General features: G+C 38.6%; 1 protein-coding gene across 1 annotated transcript in view; it reads left to right on the top strand.

Annotated features, from left to right (window-relative positions):
- Nucleotides 1–16,960, top strand: part of LOC135221003 (rhodanese domain-containing protein CG4456-like) — a 233,333-nt gene extending 216,373 nt beyond the window's left edge. The window contains exons 4-5 of the mRNA XM_064258717.1: nt 887–1,052; nt 16,764–16,960. Coding sequence (XP_064114787.1) covers nt 887–1,052; nt 16,764–16,821 — 224 coding nt within the window. The 3' untranslated portion in view covers nt 16,822–16,960. The remainder of the gene's footprint in view (nt 1–886; nt 1,053–16,763) is intronic.
- The last annotated feature ends 3,893 nt before the right edge of the window (nt 16,961–20,853 follow it).

The following is a 20,853-nucleotide window of genomic DNA, read 5'->3' as shown; positions in this document are numbered from 1 at the left end:
GCTAAATCCATCAGAACTAGAAGCTTGTGATTCAACTTTCTTGTTTCATTTTAACAAAGTCTTTTCTGTTTTCCTTCATTGGAGACTTATGTTGTTAAAGAATGCACGGAATAGTATAAGAGATGGAATATTTCTGTTAAACTGTAGATGTGCTGGACATTGAAGCAAGAGACAGTCATACAGTGCAGTGGAAATATGGGGCCTGAAAAAGAAATTAGAGGAAATTTTTGAAAGGGTTTATCCATAGAATACTAATTTTCCAGAGTGTAATTAGTTTGTAGTATGATTGATGAAGTGGTAGAGATGGTCTTGCTTTTAGGAAGTGGTAGGGATGGTCCCGCTGTTTTAAAATGAACTGAGATTTAAAAGATTGAGATAGTTTGGACATGTGATGAGGAGCAGTCAGTCGAAAGGGAACATTTAGTTAGTAACTTCTGTTAATCCCTCATTTCTTGTCATGAATGAACATTACAAATAGGATTTTTTTTTCCATCATTGAGGCTGTGCTATTGGGCATTGTAGAACAACAGTTATTTTGTTTCAATATTTCTCTACAGAGTATGATTTTATAGTTGTACATGCGTAAATCATTTTTATGTCTAAGAGTTAAAGATAGCATTGTCTTCATTTTCATTAATATCGCTGCTTTTATGCCTATTGTCCATCAGTTCTTGCAGGTTCAGTGAGTAACTTACCTAAGCAGAAGTTTGTTATCGTATAGCTGTAGTCCCAATTGAAATGAGTAGCTGTACTATAAAGGCTATAAACATGAAAATAAGTTTGTGTTTGGTATGGAGTATTGAAAAGTTATTAATATAGTCCTTATCTTTAATTGGTAAAGGAATATTTTGAGAACAGTACTTTCAAGGGTTTTCTGTATTTTCAGTGCAGTCCTTTGGACCAGATATCTTATTACAAGATGACAAATTTGCAGAAAAATTTGGATTCAAGAAGCCGGCTTTGGATGAACCTATTGCAGTTATTTGTCTTGCTGGTATTCGTGCAAGAACAGCACAGTTGGCCATGATGGCAGTTGGTTACAGTAATGTTAGGTAAGTTGTAATATCTATATCTTCTATCCATTTATATCATATATATATTTAAGTGGATGTACAGTGGTACCTCGAGATACGAAATTAACCCGTTCCGAGGCGCCTTTCGTATCATGAGTTTTTCGTGTCTTGGAACACATTTTACATGTAAAATGGCTAATCCGTTCCAAGCCCTCCAAAAACACCCCATTAAATTTCATAATAAAGCTAAATTGACCTATAAACAATGAAATACTACAACAATTTGGACCATTCAATACCTAAATTAAGAAAATGCAAAACCTGTAAATAAAGTGTATATAGTGTACAGAAATATTACTTACGTAATGTAAAATGTGGAAGCTTACCTTTCGAGTGAGGCTATCTCCGAAAGTGGCGGCAGAGGAGGAGGAGGACAAACGGCAGATAACGTACATACGCACGTACACTTAACTTTACGAAAACACATAAAAAATTTATGGAAAACTATAAAACTAAAATTTACGAAACACATTAACAAAACTGTAACACTTAACTTACAAAAATCTACAAATTAAATTTTTTTTATATTTTTTTTATTTTTAACTTTTTTTTTACTTTTACGTAGGATTTTTTTTTCTTTTTTTTTTTACAGAATTTCAACTTCATCACCACTTTCAACGTTCTGTTTTTCATCACTTGGTTCTTCCTTTTTGCTTTCAACTTTCTGTTTTTTATCACTTGGTTCTTCCTTTTTGCTTACTCTTGCTAATGCTGAAGGCCTCTTTAAAAATAAACATCCAAGGAAGATTGCTTTTGCCTACTTTTCACCATGTGTTCCTGGAAACGACTCAGGCAAACGTCATCGAACTGCGCAAGCATACGACCTGTGTGAGCCTTTTCGGGGTGTCTTTTTTCGATAAACAATAAAGTAGCACAACGAAATCACTAACACGAATTTACGTTAACAAACTAAATTGTATATGTGAACGAACGAATTCCGCATGCGTACGATAACACTGGTGAGAAGCAATGGCTGAAGAAGAACGCTGCTACGTACTAGTACGTAGATGCATGATGGGAGGTATGCTGCCCAATAGGAGAGAAGGATCTCATGGCTTGGCTAGCATCAGGAACCAATGGGAGAGCAGGAGGATGGTGGCGAGTCTACTAGTACTAAGGTGCGAGTTTCAAAATTGTTATCCGGGCGAATCTCGGACTTTCAGAAACCTTTCGTATCTTGAAAACTTTTCGTATGTGGAGCAGTAAAATTTTTCGCTTTGGCTTTCGTATCTCGAGTTTTTCGTAAGTTGAGCCTTTCGTATCTCGAGGTACTACTGTATGTATGTATGTAGTAGTATATGTTTTTATGTATGAATGATGTGTGGATGTGCCACAAACACTTGACATGCAAGTAGCAATTTCAACCAGACATGGTATATATATATATATATTATATATATCTAATATATATATAATAACTTCGCATCTGGGAACGAATACTGTGTGAGTAAGACATCACTGACACCAAAGGGTGTATGTGGGAAAGGAGGGGTGAAAAGGAAAAATAAAAATACAGAAAACGACAGATATTAGTGCCCATTCCATAGTTTTTAAGGTTGCCGAAATTAAAAGTGACACTCCTGATACCCTTCAAGTTAAAGTCTAGCCCCAATAGGGATGGGGGTGAAAAGGGGCGGTAGGAAGGGAGAAATAAGTAAATATAACAGAAAACGACAGATATAAATGTCTAACCCATAGTTTTCAAGGTCACTGAGTTGAATATCAACACTCCCAATGCCCGTTAAATCCAAGTTCAGCCCCAATAGGGAGGGGGGCGGGGGAGTGAAAAGGGTGGGATGGGGGTGGCATAAAAATAACTGAAAATGACAGATGTTAGTGTCTAATCCATAGTTTTTGAGATCACTGAGATAGTGGCACCTCTGAAGTCTCTCAAATCCAAGTTCAACCCTTGATAGGGAGGGGGTGGCAAGGGTGTGCGTGTGTGGACCCCCCGTATTCACGTTCTCCAGATTCGCAGACTCACACATTCGCGGATTTCTCTCGGGAATGTTTCCTGCATTATTCGCGGAAAATTCGCGCATTCGCGGTATTTTTCTATGATAAATATCCACAAATTCCTGGTTTTTTTTGATGAATTTCATCATAAAATGCACTTTTTGTGATAAAAACTATTGAAAAAACCATAGTAGAAAATTTTTTAGTGGGTTTTTCTTGAATTTTAACTAACAAAATAGGCTGTTTTTAGCAATTTTATAGGGGTTCCAAACATTCGCGGGTTCTAACTATCACGGGGGGGGGGGGGGGGGTGGTACGCATCCCCGCGAATACGGGGGGACCACTATATTATATATATATATATATATATATATATATAATATTCTATATATAATATATATATTAATATATATATATACATATATACATACATACATACATACATACATACATCAGTGGACCCCTCGTATTCGCGTTCTCCAGATTCGCGGACTCACACATTCGCGGATTTCTCTCGGGAACGTTTCCCTGCATTATTCACAGGAAAATTCGTGCATTTGCGTATTTTTCTATGATAAATATCCACAAATTCCTGTTTTTTTTGATGAATTTCATCATAAAATGCACTTTTTGTGATAAAACTATTAAAAAAACCATGTAGGAAATGTTTAGTGGGTTTTTCTTGAGTTTTAACTAACAAAATAGGCTGTTTTTAGCATTTTTATAGGGGAGGGGTTCCAAACATTCGCGGGTTCTAAACTATTCACGGGGGGTCTGGTATGCATCCCCGCGAATACGGGGGGACCACTGTATATATATATATATATATATATATATATATATATATATATATATATATATATATATATATCTATATATATAGATAAATATATATATACATAGTACCTCGAGATACGAAATTAATCCGTTCCGAGGCGGCCTTCGTATAATGAGTTTTTTCGTATCTTGGAACACATTTTACATGTAAAATGGCTAATCCGTTCCAAGCCCTCCAAAAACACCCCATTAAATTTCATAATAAAGCTAAATTGACCTATAAACAATGAAATACTACAACAATTTGGACCATTCAATACCTAAATTAAGAATAAAAATCCAAACTGTAAATAAAGTGTATATTAGTGTACAAGAATATTATTACTGTAACGTAAAATGTTGAGCTTACCTTTCGAGTGAGGCTATCTCCGAAAGTGGCGGCAGAGGAGAAGGAGGAGGACAAATGGCAGATACGTACACTTAACTTTACGAAACACATAAAAAAATGTCAAAAAACAAACTAAACTTTACAAAACACATTAACAAAACTGTAACACTTAACTTTACAAAAAACTTAAAATAAAATTTATTTTGTCTTTTTTTGATTTTTACATTTCGTTTTACTTTTTTCTGAATGTATGCCAGTCCGTTTACGGAATTTTTCGAACCACCCATGAGAAGCCTTGAACTCTTGGGTTGCCATTGATGTCCCCTCTCCGCCGTCGTCTTTGGCTTGGGCAATCAAATCGCCGAAAATAGCGCTGGCCTTCTTGGCAGATTGCCGTCTCGGTTATCCTATCGCCATCGATTTCTTTGTCCTCGATCCATACAAGAAGCAGCCTTTCCATTTCAGTTATGCACATGGCTCCTCTTGTTGGACAAAATAGTGACGCCCTGGAAGGTGTAGCTGCTTTGATGGCTTCCTTCTGCTTAAGGATGGTGCCTATCGTCGACGGATTTCAGCCGTATTCCTTAGCGATCACACTCAACCGCAAGCCAGCTTCATACTTTTTTATTATCTCCATTTTTATCTCCATAGAAAGCATTCTCTTCTTTCTGTGAACTTCAGCACTTTTCTTGGGACCCATGACTCTATGTACTGTACGTAATTAAGTTACGTTCTCACAACACGATAAAGTAGCACAACACGATAATATGTACGTACTGCAACGAAATCACTAACGAATTTACGTTACTAAACGAAATCGTTGGAGCGAACGAATGCCGATTGCGTACGGTAAAATTTCGGGTGCGAAGTGGCCGAGGTAAAGCACGCCAACACGTAGTACATATGTATAGAAGATGCATGATGGGAGGGATGCTGTCCAATTAGAGAGAAGGATTCATGGCTTGGCTAGCAAATCAGGAACCCATGGGAGGAGCAGGAGGATGGTGGTGAGTCTACTATAACTAAGATGGCGGCGTGCGGCGCGAGTTTCAAAATTGTTATGGGGCGAATCTCGGACTTTCAGAAACCTTTCGTATCTTGAAAACTTTTCGTATGTAGAGCAGTAAAATTTTTCATCTTTGCTTTCGTAACTTGGATTTTTCGTAAGTTGAGCCTTTCGTATCTCGAGGTACTACTGTGTGTGTATATATATATATATATATATATATATATATATATATATATATAATACATATACCTAATATAATATCTAGCCCTAAAATCCTCCCCAAAAACCGCACCAAAATTTACCACATTGGCAACCCTGTTACCTCCTATTCTGTCCGCCAGTTGGCAACACTGTCGTTGACAGATACAAAAACCTTCCCTCAAATCAGTTGTTAACGAGCGCCCGTGTTGTTTACATCACGGCCGCTCTTTATAAATTCCTTAAACATTTTTTGCCTTTAAAGCTTTCATTATTTGTTAAATGAGACTTTATGTGAATTACCACTCACGCATTACATCACGAAATAGTGAATTAACTTTGATTTCTGTTGTGGTTCTTATCTTAAATTACGAACTTTTGCGCGACCCGGAACTACTGACCTGTCCAATTCTACAATGGATTGCCAAGAAATTACGATGCTTCTTTCTGCCAGCAACATCAGGAACTGCCCGGTTTGTGGGACAAGGATGAGTAGCAGGGAGTATGAACCCCATGACATTTGTAGCTCTTGTCGTGGACAGGTTTGTAACTTGACTTCTCGTTGTGACGTAATGTAAGCCCTGGTCCAGACGAGGATATGACTGCTTATATGAAACGCCAAACAATCTTGCAGCGTAAAAGATCGGTTAAGGAGAAAAAGAAATCGATTGCTAGAACTGTATCTAAAAACGAATCTTGACTTGGGCGCTCAATGGTTCTTGGCTCTCGGTTTCGGTATCGTACGACTCCGATTCTGAATTAATTGATGCTTTGACCCCCTGTACAACCGGTAATTAGTGAAGTTATTTTTCTGATGTAGATTCAAAGATTTTGGCAATGGAAACTACCTGGAAACAGAATTTTAAGAAATTACAGCTTAGTCTAGATAGAGATATTTCAGCTAAGTTTAACAATCTGTCAGAGAATTTCAAGAAGCCTTTACTAGAATGTCTAACACTCTTTTAGATGCATTTTCAGCCCCTCGTCAGGTACCTGTCGACAGCACCATGGGTAACGGTGCTGTCGTGGCGAAGGCCTAGGGGGGATCCGGTCCGGGCAGGTGCCTAACGAATCTTTACCCAACGTGTCCCCTGTTAGTCCCGTAACAGTGCCAAAGGGCGCTTATTTAGGAGAAGGGGGAAGGGATATTAGTGTCAGACCTAAGATAGCTAGTCGTCAGGATTTTACTTCAGGGGAAGTTTCTAAGTTAGGACTGACGATGATGATGATGATGACGCGGATTCGTGTGATATGATGTTTCCTCGAATGGATGTCATGATGTAGAATTCAAGAAACTTTTTTTGATTTAATTTTGAGTTTTCTTCCTCAGGCGAGGCCTAAAGAGCAGAAGCAGCCTCCGCCTCGTTGTATTACAGAAGGGATTTTTCTTGACGGTCCTTCCCGGTCACGGGAATTTTTACGTTTTCCCTTTGCCCAGAGGTTCGCGAGAGTGAGGGCGGACGTTGCCGATAAACTTTCGAAGGTGATCGGGGAAGGGAAGAAGGAGGAAGCTCTCTTCTCTTCTACGACACCGGAGAGGAGTTTACCAGGTGGCGGATGATTCTTCATTCTCTCGACCCCCCAAGCCAAATCCTGATTTTGTCCGACTTTCAAGTCAACCCTTGCCTTCTAAGGCTTCGGTCTCTGTCTCAATTGAAGATTTTATTGCTATGGAGTCTGTTATGAGCTCCTTACAAGAAGCTCAATCCTTCAATATGTGGGTCCTCGGAGGGCTTTTAATGTATATCAAGGACTCTGGGTTTGTTCCTCCTGATGCTCCTCTTTTTGAGAAATTCTGCTCATCCATTTCAATCGCTTCTGTACATCAGAACGAGCTTGCTGCTTCAATGCAGGCCTTTCTTGTTTCTCTAAGGCGTAACCTGTATTTGTCGCAGTTACCCTCCTCTGTATCGGAGATTCAGAGAACCCGTCTGTTGTCCTCTTCTCCTTTTGGCGATTTCCTTTTCGATATTTCTGTGCTTTCTGAGGTTTTGAAGGAACATCAAGGTGATGCCTCTTCCAAGCTCACTGGGCCTTATCAAGAGCTTTTTCCTCTGTCTTCCTCCCGTTCCTTCAAGGAGTAAGCGTAAGTTTAGAACCAGATCTGTACCTTCTGCTCCAGCCCAACAACCTCCTTCTGGCTCTTTTTTTCCAGAGTATATCTCAGGTTGCTGGTGCCTCTACTTCATCCTCTGGTGCTCACCCTTTGAAACGCGGGAGAGGTTCTTGGCGTGGCTCTAAGGGCAGAGAAAGAGCTCAACCTCCAGGAGGACCTTCTTCTTCTTCTTCTTCTTCCTTGTCTCTACGTAAGAATTTTCGGAAGTAGGAGTCATCACCTCGCCTGGAGACCGCAGTAGGAGCTTGTCTCTCCTGCCATTGGTCAGCTTGGCAGGGGAGAGCGGTGGATGCTTGGGTGGTGGAGGTCCTGAAGGAAGGTTACGAGATCCCTTTTGTTTCCAGACCTCCACTTTCCAATCGTCCTCTCGAGTTCAGCAGTATTCCCCTCACTCAATCAGGGTCAAGCTTAGGAGAAGGAGCTTTCGGCCCTCTTGGAGAAGGATGCCATAGAGCGAGCTCCTCCTTCTCCCGGGTTTTACTCTCGGATTTTTGTAGTTCTAAAGGCCTCGGGTGCCTGGCGCCCCATCATAGATCTTTCGGTTTTGAACAAGTTCATTCTAAAGTCCAAGTTCAGGATGGAGACGGTCCAGACTGTCCTTTCATCCGTCAGGAGGGGGGACTGGATGATTTCCATCGATCTGCAGGATGCTTATCTGCAAATCCCCATCCATCCAAGAAGCAGACCTTACCTTCGGTTTTTCACGGACTCGGGAGTTTTCCAGTTCAAAGACCCGTTTCTTTCGGCCTCACCACTGCTCCACAGGTCTTTTCTCGGGTGATGGCTCCTGTTTCAGCTATTCTGCATCAGTTAAATGTAAGGATGCTTCGGTATCTGGATGATTGGCTAGTCCAGGCCGAATCTCTAGAGAAATGTCTCCGGTCGAGGGAAATAGTTTTGCTTCTTTGTGTCGAGTTGGGCATTCGTGTCAACTTCGACAAGTCCAATCTAATCCCTTGGCCAGATCATGACTTATCTGGGGATTGTTTTTGAATTCCCAGATTTTTGAGGGCTTCTCCCGCTCAGAAACGGATAGACAAGCTTTCTGAGTCTGATCGAAGAATTTTTGTCCTCCGTAACGCAGCCAGTTTCTCTTTGGAGGTCTCTCCTGGGTCATTTGTCATCCCTCATCCAACTGGTTCCCGAAGGTCGTCTCAGAATGAGGTCCCTTCAGTCGACACTTCGCCAGTCATGGGATTTCGTGTCCGAGGACACGATAGTCGCCTCTTCTCCACAATGTCGGAAGGATCTCCGTTGGTCGATGCAAGTTCACCGCCTCAAGTCAGGGACATCTCTTCTTTCGGTTCCTCCGGACCTAATGTTTTGGTCAGACGCCTCGGAGCAAGGTGGGGCGCACACCCGTGGGCTCCGAAGCCACTTCGGGCCTTTGGTTAGAGGAGGAGAGGATCATGTCAATAAATTGGAGGGAACTGAGGGCAGTGTACCTAGGCCTTCTTTCATTTCAGGAACAACTGTTGGAGTTGGTTGTCGCGATCTTTGTCGACACACCACAGCAGTCTCGTACTTGAGAAACCAAGGCGGCACACAGTCGAGGATCTTCTCACTCAAGAAGCCCGATCAATCCTGTGTTGGGCAGAAGACAGGGGGATTACGTTGGTCCCTCAGTTTATCTTGGGCCATCACAACGTCTTAGCAGACGCCTTGTCGAGAACTGAACGAAGTTCAAGGGTCGGAGTGGACACTTTTGCCAGGAAGTCTTCGACAGTCGAGTCTGCACGCCACCCCACTGAATTTTCGGTGCCAGATATTCTTCGCCCCTTACCAGACCTCCTCAGAGTGCCGGGACAGACTCTCTTTTGCAGGACTGGGAGGGACTTCAAGCCTATGCTTTTCCTCCGTTCTCTCTGGTGAGGTCAGTCCTCAACAAAGGAGGGCAACCAAGCGTCTGGATCTCACCTTGATCGCCCCCTTCTGGCCACAAGAAGGAGTGGTTTCCCGACCTTCTGGAAGCACTGGTGGAACCCCCCATTCGCCTGCCACAGAGACCAGATCTTCTCAAACAACCCCATTTTCATCGGTTACATCAGAGGCTCCACATGCTTCATCTTCATGCCAGGAGACTGTCAGGAGGTTCTCCAAGCACGAAGGGTTCTCCTCCAGAGTGGCGCGACAGTTGGCTCTTGCCAGACGGCAATCAACCAGAGTAAATTATCAGGCTAAATGGTCGGTTTACAGACGTTGGTGTAAGTCTCAAGGACATTCAATTTCTAGACCTTCCTTACCGAAAGTAGCGGAGTTTTTTAGTTCATTTACATCATGACAGGGCCCTGTCACCTTCGTGCATTAAGGGTTATAGGTCTATGCTTTCCTATGTTTTTTAAGGCAAGGCTCCCTGAGATCTCTTCATCTTATGTCATTAGAGATTTACTTCGATTCTTTTTCCCTATCTCGACCCAGGCCGCAGTGTTCGCCTCCGACATGGGACGTTAACAAAGTCCTTCAAGCCTTAAGGTTCCCTCCGTTTGAGCTCTGAATTCTGCCAAATTTAGGGACCTCTCTTCTAAGACACTTTCCTTGTCTCACTGGCTACAGCCAAGGAAGCGGGTGGGTGAAACTGCAAGCACTCTCTTTTCTGGTTGCCAGATCTGGACAAGACATGATTTTGTCATACCTTCCTGAATTTGTCGCAAAGACTGAATCGTCTGATATCCCATTCCCAGGTCTTTCGTACTGAGTCGTTGGTCGACTTTGTTGGTAATTTAAATGAGGAATTAGTTCTTTGCCCTGTTAGGGCGCTCTCATGCTATTTACGCCGCACGAAGGACATTCAGGGTCGTCCCGTCATCTGTTTTGTTTCACCCCGAAATGTCAAGAGACCTATTTCAAAGAATGGTGTATCCTTTTTTCTCAGAGTCTGATCGTTAAAACTGCTGGTTCGGCTGCTGGGGAAGACCAGACTCCGAGAGCACACAGTATTAGAGCAGTTGCTTACATCAGTAGCTTTTATGAAGAACGTCTCAGTCGCCAAGGTGCTTGAGGCGGCGACTTGGCGTTCTTAATTCTGTTTTTGCCTCTTTTTACTTGAGGGATATTTCTCCTAGTTCTAGGCGACCTTCGTTCTTTGGGCCCGTTGGTTGATGGCAGGACAGGTCGTCAGACAGGAGAATTAGGTAGTCTTCCTGTTTACGTTTTGGTTGCTACCTGTATATTATTCATTAATTTTTGTTTTGTTGTATATATTTTTTGTTTTTGTATTATAACCCATGCAGTTTTTGACGTAGTTATAATGGAATTAGGCAGTTTGGTATTTAGGTGTTGTTGATGACAGGGACTGACTGCTTGGCAACTCATGCTGCTTCCATTGTCAGTGTGAAATGGTTCCAGCCACTGGGTTGTCGGCACTGGCGACTACGCTTCTCCCAGAGTCGATGCTGACCTAGGACTAGCCACTAGTTCGCTTGTCCTGACGACTCCTGCTTCTTCCACTGTCCTGGACAGGGAATTAGTCGATGGATCGTCTGCTGTCATCTGGTGGGACTCGCTCACCATCTACTTTTTTGTCTCACCTGTTTTCTCGGAGTCAGACACTCGTGTGAGATCAGGCGACATTTAGTAGCCCTGAGTTTCTTGTTGACGAGGTCGGTTGCGTTGATACACCCCCGATGATCGTGTAAACATGAGACCAGGTTGGACTGTCAGGCATTTGTCCTTCCGGGACTGAATCGCCTTTTTGCTCCGCGCTCCTTTCTCTTGGCACCAGAAAGCTCGAGTTAGGAGTTGCTCATGAGCCGATTCGTTGCTGGCGACGTCGGGTTGCGTTGATACACCCCCAAGGTTTGCTTAGCTTTGAATCGCCCAGACAGTCCAGACACTCATCCTTTGAGGGAAAGAATAGTGCTTGATAGTCTTCAGGGTGCAGCCTTGCTGTCCGCAATTCGTCTGACTGGTCACCTGGTCGGTCACCTGACTTTAGTACAGACGGACTGACTATGCACTTACTCCTTGTCCTGTGCTACCGCAGTTTGGTGGCATTATGGTAGGAGACTTTGAGTTGTTAATATCTTAGACCTTGGGTTGAGTTTTGACTGCCTATGATATATATTTCTTTGTTTGTTTTCTCCTATTCTGTCCGAAGGGGAAATTGTATTCAGATTCCCTCCTCCTTTTCAATGTGGTTAATCGGGCTAGATAAATTATATTAAGGTAATGTTTATTAATATGGAATTTTTATTCTAAAATTAAAATTATAATAATACTTACCTGTATAATTTATCTAGTCCCACCCATCCTACCCCACGATCTGCCTATCACAACTGATTTGAGGGAAGGTTTTTGTATCTGTCAACGACAGTGTTGCCAAACTGGCGGACAGAATAGGAGGTAACAGGGTTGCCAATGTGGTAAATTTTGGTGCGGTTTTTGGGGATTTAGGGCTAGATAAATTATACAGGTAAGTATTATTAATATTAATTTTAGAATAAAAATTCCATATATAATATATATATATATATATATATATATATATATATATATATATATATATATATATATATATATATATATATATATATATATACAGGCGGTCCCCGGGTTACGACGGGGGTTCCGTTCTTAAGACGCGTCGTAACCCGAAAATCGTCGTAAGCCGGAACGACATTCTTGAAACATGTCCACAGGGAAAATTTCACTACTAATTTGCAATTTTTCTTAGGGCTGTATCTCTAAAATTATCACTAATTTACTTTTTTCATGTGAACACTGTGTATTCACAAATTACTGTATATTTTCATTAAAATACAAGAGAGAGAGAGAGAGCAGAGAGAGAGAGAGATGAGAGAGAGAGAGAGAGAGAGAGAGAGAGAAATAACTCCTTAGTTTCAATAGATTGAAATGAACGTCTGTAGGCAACTTTTTCCCCCTCCCATAAATACATATATTTATCCAGAGAGAGAGAAAGAGAGGACTGTGCAATTATGTTTGTCTGTCTATTCAATTCTTTTGCTGAGAGCGAGAGAGATAAAAGGAAGAAATAGAAACACCAAATGTATGACAAGTATCTTGTTGGAGAGAGAGAGAGAGAGAGAGTTGTCCTTACAGTATTTAAAAGAGAGAACAATGGGGAATGATTATTGTATTTAAAATACTCAGATATGAATTTTGTACTTACAGTTAATAAGTATTATTATTGAAAATATTAATGATAAACTTATTACATACATGTCCACGAAAATGATCTCATCTCAGTAAGAGAGAGAGAGAGAAGAGAGATGAGAGAGAGAGAGAGAAGGAGAGAGAGAGAGAGAGATTACATAAAACCATTAAAATTCGTTGACCATTGTATGGCATTGTTAAGCTCCGAGTGCACTCGAGTTGAATTAGGGAAATTGATACAGAAAAGACAAAGGGAAGAATTTTCTTGAAATTAGTTATCGTATTATTACTACTTCTATTATTATTATTATTATTATTATTATTATTATTATTATTATTATTTGAAAAACTATAATAAAACACGTGCATATTACCATAAAAATTCTCTCATCTACAGAAGAAAGAAAGGAATTATCCTTACAAGTGAAATGGAAAGGTCATTTTCATCTCTTTAAAATACGACCATTAGGATGAATTTTGTAATTAAAGTTTTATTATTATTATTATTATTATTATTATTATTATTATTATTATTAATTAAATAACTGAAATTATCAATAAACATTTTACATACTAGTACCATAAAAATTCGTTTCATCTCGGTAAAAGAGAGAGAGAGAGAGAGAGAGAGAGAGAGAGGAGAGAGAGAGAGAGTAGAGAGAGAGAGAGAGAGAGAGTGTTTATCTCTCTCTGTTCTTTCAAAAAATACTTATAACGCTTCCAGCGAAAGAGGGGAGAGGGAGTTACCACTATGACACATTATTATCTGTGTGGCAAAAGAGAGAGAGAGAGAAGAGAGAGAGAGAGAGAGAGAGAGAGAGAGAGAGAGAGAGAGAGTTAACCTTAATTAAAAGTGACATGGATAGATTAGTACATATTGTATTTCTTTAAAATACTATCACATATGAATTTTGTATTTACAGTTATTATATTATTATTATTATTATTATTATTATTATTATTATTATTATTATTTTGAAAGTATTACATATACAAGTACATAAAAAATCTCGAGTCTCAGTAAATGAGAGAGAGAGAGAGAGAGAGAGAGGGGGAAAATTTCAGGACCACGTGATTGCAACACTCAGCTCTTCCTCCAGCTCTTCCTGGCTGTCACAGAACTTGATATATCTGACAGTTTTAGTACCTGGATCTCGAGGAAAAGTTACTGGAAGTTACTTGAAGAAGACTGGGATTTCCTTCATTCTTTCTATAATTTTTTTAAATTATAAGCTAAAATCTTACTAATTCACTTTGGTATTTTCTTTAATGAATTGATATTATTGCTGTGTAAATTAATATTAATATTGAAAAATAGTAAATCATTTATTTTATCATACAAAAAAACATACATCTTTGTAGTAGAGAGAGAGAGAGAGAGAGAGAGAGAGAGAGAGAGAGAGAGAGAATTATTATTTTTATGGAGATACCGAGTTACTGACAGCTATAATGAAACATATACATAACGTAATATTAAAACAGAAGAAGAATTCTAAAAAATACATATGTATTTGTTGGCTTCATGATCGCAGTCTGATTTATTTATTTTATTTTTATGAAATGTATTTAGTCATGAAAATAAACATCAAAATACACTAATTAGTGATTATTTTCGTCGGAAAATACAAAGAGAGAGAGAGAGAGAGAGAGAGAGAGAGAGAGAGAGAGAGAGAGAGAGAGAAACTGTGCTAAACTATAAAGGATTCTTATCCTAGTATGCGTTTTTTAAAAGCGTCGGAAGCGTCAGCGTTGTAACCTCGGAACAAGCGTCGTAACCCAGGGCGGATTTTTCAATGAATATTTAAGAAAAAGCGTCGTAACCTTGGAACGTCGTAAGCCGGAGACCCGTCGTAACCCGGGGGAGCCGCCTGTACACACACACAACACATATATATATATATATATATATATATATATGAATAATTATCACATCACCATGATTCATATAAATCATTCGAGCTACAAATGTCCTTTAATATCTAATTCACTCTACCTCGGAATTAATATATTTTCATATACGTATAGTATGTACCGAAGGGGAATTTTTAGTTGATAATAATTTCGTCCCCTCATGGGACCGAACCACTATGTGGTTCGATCCCATGAGGGGACGAAATTATTATCAACTAAAAATTCCCCTTCATTTACATATATGAAATATATCAATTCCGAGGTAGAGCGAATTAGATATTAAAGGACATTTGTAGCTCAAATGATATATACGTATATAGTGACTAACCCAAAACAACAAGTATTAGTGTCCAGTTCTTAGTTTTTGAGGTCACTGAGGTGAATAATAACACTGCCAATGCCATTTAAGTCCAAGTTCAGGCCCGACAGGAATGGGGGAGTGGGAAGGGGTAACGTAAAAATAACTGAAAACGACAGATATTAGTGTCTAATCTATGTGGTTTTTTTGAGGCCGCTGAGATGAACAGTGATGCTCTGATGCCCTTTAATTCCTTGTTCAGCCTGATAGGATGGGGGTGACATGTAAAAACTAAAAGGACGATATTAGTGTTTAATCCCTGAGATGCCCGTCCGAATTAGCCCTGATGGAAAGGAAAGTGACCATGCAAAAATAACTGAAAATGACTGATCTCAATGTCTAATTTATAGTTTTTAAGGTCGGTCGCTGAGATGAATAGTGACACTCGCGATATCCTTGAAGTCTAAGTTCAGCCCTGGTAGAAAGAGGTTGTGGGAAAGTGGTGACTTTTAAAAATAACCAAAAACTGCAGATATAAGTGTTAATCCATAGCTTTTGAAGTCAGTGAGATAAATAGTGACACTCCTGTTGCCCTTTAAGTCCAAGTTCAGCCCTAATAGGAAGGGGGGTTGGGGTGAGAAGGGGTAAAAAATAAAATGTCAAAAATCCATAGTTTTTGAGGTCGCTGAGATGAACAGAGACACTTCTGATGCCATGCCCTTCAAGTCCAGGTTCAGTCCCAATAAGAATGGGGGTGAGAAGTGGTGAAATATAAAATGTCAAAAATGCTGGGCAATGTAACTGAAGCAACTATCTTTACAGGAGAGAGAGAGAGAGAGAGAGAGAGAGAGAGAGAGAGAGAGAGAGAGAGAGAGAGAGTAGGGGGTGTTTGGGGAGAGAGAGAGAGAGTTTACAGTTGTCATTCAGTTTTCCCAGGCAGCACCGGGTTTGTCAGCTAGTGATGATATAAAATTGTAAAAATGTATAATTGCTCTTTGAAGAGTGTGAATTACAGAGGTTTAAAAAATATCAGTAGTTGATAAATTTGATTTTTGATAATGTTACAGATAGTAGTTAGTCAATCCCAGAGAAGTATGAGTTTATTAGATATCTCGTGATTGCACCTCTTAAGGTGTTCCCTGTTGTATAGATATCAAATGCCATTACGATTGCATATCCAGATTGCATGCATTCATGTATATTATTAATTTACATGGATGCATGCAATCTGTATATGCAATCGTAATGGCATTTGACATATATACACCTAAAATATGAGCTGCCATATCTAGTATAGATATTTGTAGTGTTGTTAAATATGTTTGAACAATATACAGAAAATTAATACATACAATGCACGTACTAAATGGTGGCTGCTTGCTCTGTATAAAATTTTGATCATTATTTTATATGCCTGATGTATTGTTAACTTTATTTTGTAATGTTAACTTTCTTATTATATTCTACACTTTGCAAGGCCCTTTTCAAAAATGGTCTTAATTAGTACAGTGGACCCCCCGTATTCGCGTTCTCCAGATTCGCGGACTCACACATTCGCGGATTTCTCTGGGGAACGTTTCCCTGCATTATTTGCGGAAAATTCGCACATTCGCAGTATTTTTCTATGATAAATATCCACAAATTCCTGGTTTTTTTTATGAATTTCATCATAAAATAAAGCACTTTTTGTGATAAACTATTAAAAAAACCAATGAAAAATTTTTAGAAAATTTTTAGTGGGTTTTTCTTGAGTTTAACTAACAAAATAGGCTGTTTTTAGCATTTTTATAGGGTTCCAAACATTCGCGGGTTCTAAACTATTCACCGGGGGGTCTGGTACGCATCCCCCGCGAATACGGGGGACCAACTGTACGTAGATATAGGAGATTATTTCTATGTCTTATGAGCAAGTTCTTTTCTTTCAGGTTTTATGTTGGTTCAATGGAAGATTGGTTGGAGAAGAAAGGTCCTGTTGTATTTTAGCCATCAGTCTCAAGTTGAGGTTGCAGATCAGGATGGTTATCCCACTTTCCCAAACAAAAGAGATACGATGATGAAATGGGACTTAGTTTTATTAAAGAATTTTGAGTTTTAATAATAAATGAGTAAAGTTTATGTATAAAGTTTATGTATAAAGTATTTAGATCTTGATTTAAATAGAAGCTATCCTTAAGCTACTGCTGTTCATTAAAGAAATTATTATTTGAATATTTTTGATGAATGTAAAATGGGATGTTAGAATAATTTTTTTACAAATGTTGTTTAGTCTCTGAAATACCTAGTAGAATAGACACTTTACACCAACTAATAAGTCTTAACCCAGCTTCCAGACCCCAGTTGGCTAGAAGGTATCAGTGAAATCTCAGAACGTTACATACTACTTTTACTATAGATATCACTTTAAAATTAGGTTTCTCATTGGAATATGTTAAAATGTGTTTTATAGAGATATGGTAATTAACTTGCTCCATTTGTGAAAAAATTTCAAGTCCACAAAAAGTCATTGGCTAGGTGGAAATTAAGGTAAAACGTGTACAAGGGAAGTGGAGAGACATCATTTAGCAACTTAGACCCTTAAAAGCAAATTCTGGTGTAAAGATATAAATGGTGATAAAAATATCACTTGAAAAATTTTGGTTTATGTTATTGATTACTGTATTCATTGTTTGCAACACCTAAGGTACATTTGAGCATTGTTGATGACAAATTTTTCTCAAAAAATTTGATACTGCAAAGTCAGACTGTAAATTTGTAACATATAGGTTTCTTAACTTTTTTGGCTATTTTCTGATATAGGCAGGTAATGGTATATGTAAATACTATTTTACGAGACTTCAAACATTTTTGGTTAGTAGTTATGTAGAGGATACCATATATGTAGTGGTGGGATTTTTGAGAAATTTTGTTTTTATTAACCTAGTTATGATGCAATAGCTGTGTGGTGATAATTCATAAATACAAGTAGAATCAAGTGCCTTTCATAGTTATAGTAAAAGTATATTTATATTTTGCTCATATTTATAAGAAAAAGTAAATTTTTTAATAATTAGGTGACAGCCACATTTCTAAAATTGAGGGCTAGTTTGGAACATTAGCAACACATGGTATGATTACACATGCCAAACAATAAAAAAATAAACTTTGGCCAAGTATATCTTAGTTTAACCAGACCACTGAGCTGATTAACAGCTCTCCTACAGCTGGCCTGAAGGATTAGATATTTTCATGTGGCTAGGAACCAATTGGTTACTCTGAACCACATTATATCAAGAAATTAATTCCTAATCACCAGAAACACATTAGTCTGATTTCATGTTGGCAGAGCGGGGGAGCAAACTTGGGACTAATGAATCAGTAGGCGAGCATGTAAACCACTTGTCCAACAAGGAACTACAAACTTGGGTATCATGAGTAAAAGTTAGCTGTCATGAAAACATTTTGGTTGTTATTATTTTAAAATTTCACAATAAGTTGGAGAAGAGATTTCCAATTTCTGTTTACCCTGTGTAAAAGTATGATAAATTGGCTTTACATTGGCTTTAAAATTTGAGCTGCAGGCTTGCTTGGCAGTTGAGAAAAAAAAAAGTAGAGTACTAGAGTTCTACGTAGTTTATCTTTATATCCTATTTAGTACCTTCCTCTGGTAGGTGAGAACTGAGAATAAAGGAACTACATTTTTTAAGGCTCAGTTTTTTGCCCACTGGATTGTGGGGAGGCTTGATGGATACTATAAAATATAGGCAAGTTTAGAAGAAAATAATTAAAGAAAATTTTTAATATTACTATGAATCATATCATACATATATGACTAGTACAATATTGACAGGGATGGTGGGGTAGTACAGCACACTACAAAGGCTGGTAAACCCAACTGATATAAAACATATGTTTTTAAGAATTTCTCAGGTTACTCTGAACCACATTATATCAAGAAATTAATTCCTAATCACCAGAAACACATTAGTCTGATTTCATGTTGGCAGAGCGGGGGAGCAAACTTGGGACTAATGAATCAGTAGGCGAGCATGTAAACCACTTGTCCAACGAGGAACTACAAACTTGGGTATCATGAGTAAAAGTTAGCTGTCATGAAAACATTTTGGTTGTTATTATTTTAAAATTTCACAATAAGTTGGAGAAGAGATTTCCAATTTCTGTTTACCCTGTGTAAAAGTATGATAAATTGGCTTTACATTGGCTTTAAAATTTGAGCTGCAGGCTTGCTTGGCAGTTGAGAAAAAAAAGTAGAGTAACTAGAGTTTCTACGTAGTTTATCTTTATATCCATTTAGTACCTTCCTCTGGTAGGTGAGAACTGAGAATAAAGGAACTACATTTTTTAAGGCTCAGTTTTTTGCCCACTGGATTGTGGGGGAGGCTTGATGGATACTATCATATAGGCAAAGTTTAGAAGAAAATAATAAAGAAAATTTTTAATATTACTATGAATCATATCATACATATATGACTAGTACAATATTGACAGGGATGGTGGGGTAGTACAGCACACTACAAAGGCTGGTAAACCCAACTGATATAAAACATGATATGTTTTTAAGAATTTCTCAGGTTTACTCTAAATGGATTTAATAGGACTTCCTCTTTATTCCCCACTAGCAAAGTGAGATTTGGAATAATGATGTAAGAAAAGAGAAATTTGGCTTTTACATAATTTTTTGCCCTGAGTTGAGTATTCTTTTGTAAGTTTAGTTTGTTTGTAAGTCTAGCAAAATTAGCAAGACAATTGGTCTTTGTACATAAAATAATAAACTTTACAGTCGACAAATATCTTCAATCTTTCCTTAAAAATTTTTGCAATGAAATACATAAAAAAAGTTTATTTATATACCACATCTTGTGCTGACATGGAAGTTTGTATCTTGAAAGTATGTACCTTAGTTAAAAATCGGTATGGGAGAACGCTCTATTTGCAAGTGTAAATATTGGATTATATTGGCTTATACAAACACCATACACACATTACCTTTTTTATTTTGTGAGTTGTTTCTTGACATTAAAACATGGTTTGTATTAGAAGATAGTAGAATTCTTTTTAACAATTATACAAGCCCCGGTAGGGGAATAGTACTGTCAGCACACCTCATGCGCTGCAATATAGACATTACTTCAGGTTCTTTGCGGCATCCTTTCGGTCCCTAGCTGCAACCCCCTTTTATTCCTTTTACTGTACTACCATTTATATTCTCTTCCATCTTACTGTCCAACCTCTCGTAATGTTCTAGTGCAACTGCGATTTTTGGTTTTTCTGCCTGTTACTTCTTTACAAACCTGGTCACCATCCATTTTTCCCCCCTTTCAGCTCTGAATGGCCTTTGGTGCCCCAGCCCCTGGCTTGCATGTATGCTAAAAGTGTATAAATCAATCATAGGTATACAAGTTTTTTTTGTTTTTTTTTTCCAAAATGCAAACCCAAACCTTGTACTGCACAAAAGGCAGATATTCTTGCCTTTAACTGATTGCTTGGCAAAATTTTATTCTGTGATGTGTAACAAGGTTATATTCAATTAGTACACCTGTAAACTTTTTTATTGCCCTTAACTGTTAACCACATAAAAGAACACTGTTTAAGAATGCTATAGGTAGGTTAATGGAATTGAGTACTAACCACGAGCAAATGGTAATGAGGAGTGAACTTAGTTCTTGAGTATATCAGTTGTCTTATTCACTGATAGTGGTTGTTTTCTGATTTCAGCATAGTACCGCAAGAGAAGTGTGGAAGCCTACTGAGACTGTACAGACAGTCTGATGATGAATTCCACTCAGGTTTGGAAAGCTTTTCCTTGTCTATGTGTACACTGAGTAGTCTGGCATGTTTTCCACACATTTTCTTTCCAAAATATTCGAACTGAAAATTTGTCACACGTTACTTGCAGACGATAGCCAATCCAAACCCCTAACTAATCTGGACAAAGATCCTTACCAAATGCTTGCAATACGTACTCAAAAAAATTATGACTGAAAATCCCTGGATGAACTCTTCAGATAAAATTGTCCT

Source organism: Macrobrachium nipponense, chromosome 2 (genome assembly GCF_015104395.2).
Source record: "Macrobrachium nipponense isolate FS-2020 chromosome 2, ASM1510439v2, whole genome shotgun sequence".
Classification (NCBI taxonomy): Eukaryota; Metazoa; Arthropoda; class Malacostraca; order Decapoda; family Palaemonidae; genus Macrobrachium; species Macrobrachium nipponense.
Note: the sequence above shows the minus strand (reverse complement) of the source record. Positions and strands in the feature narration are given on the sequence as shown.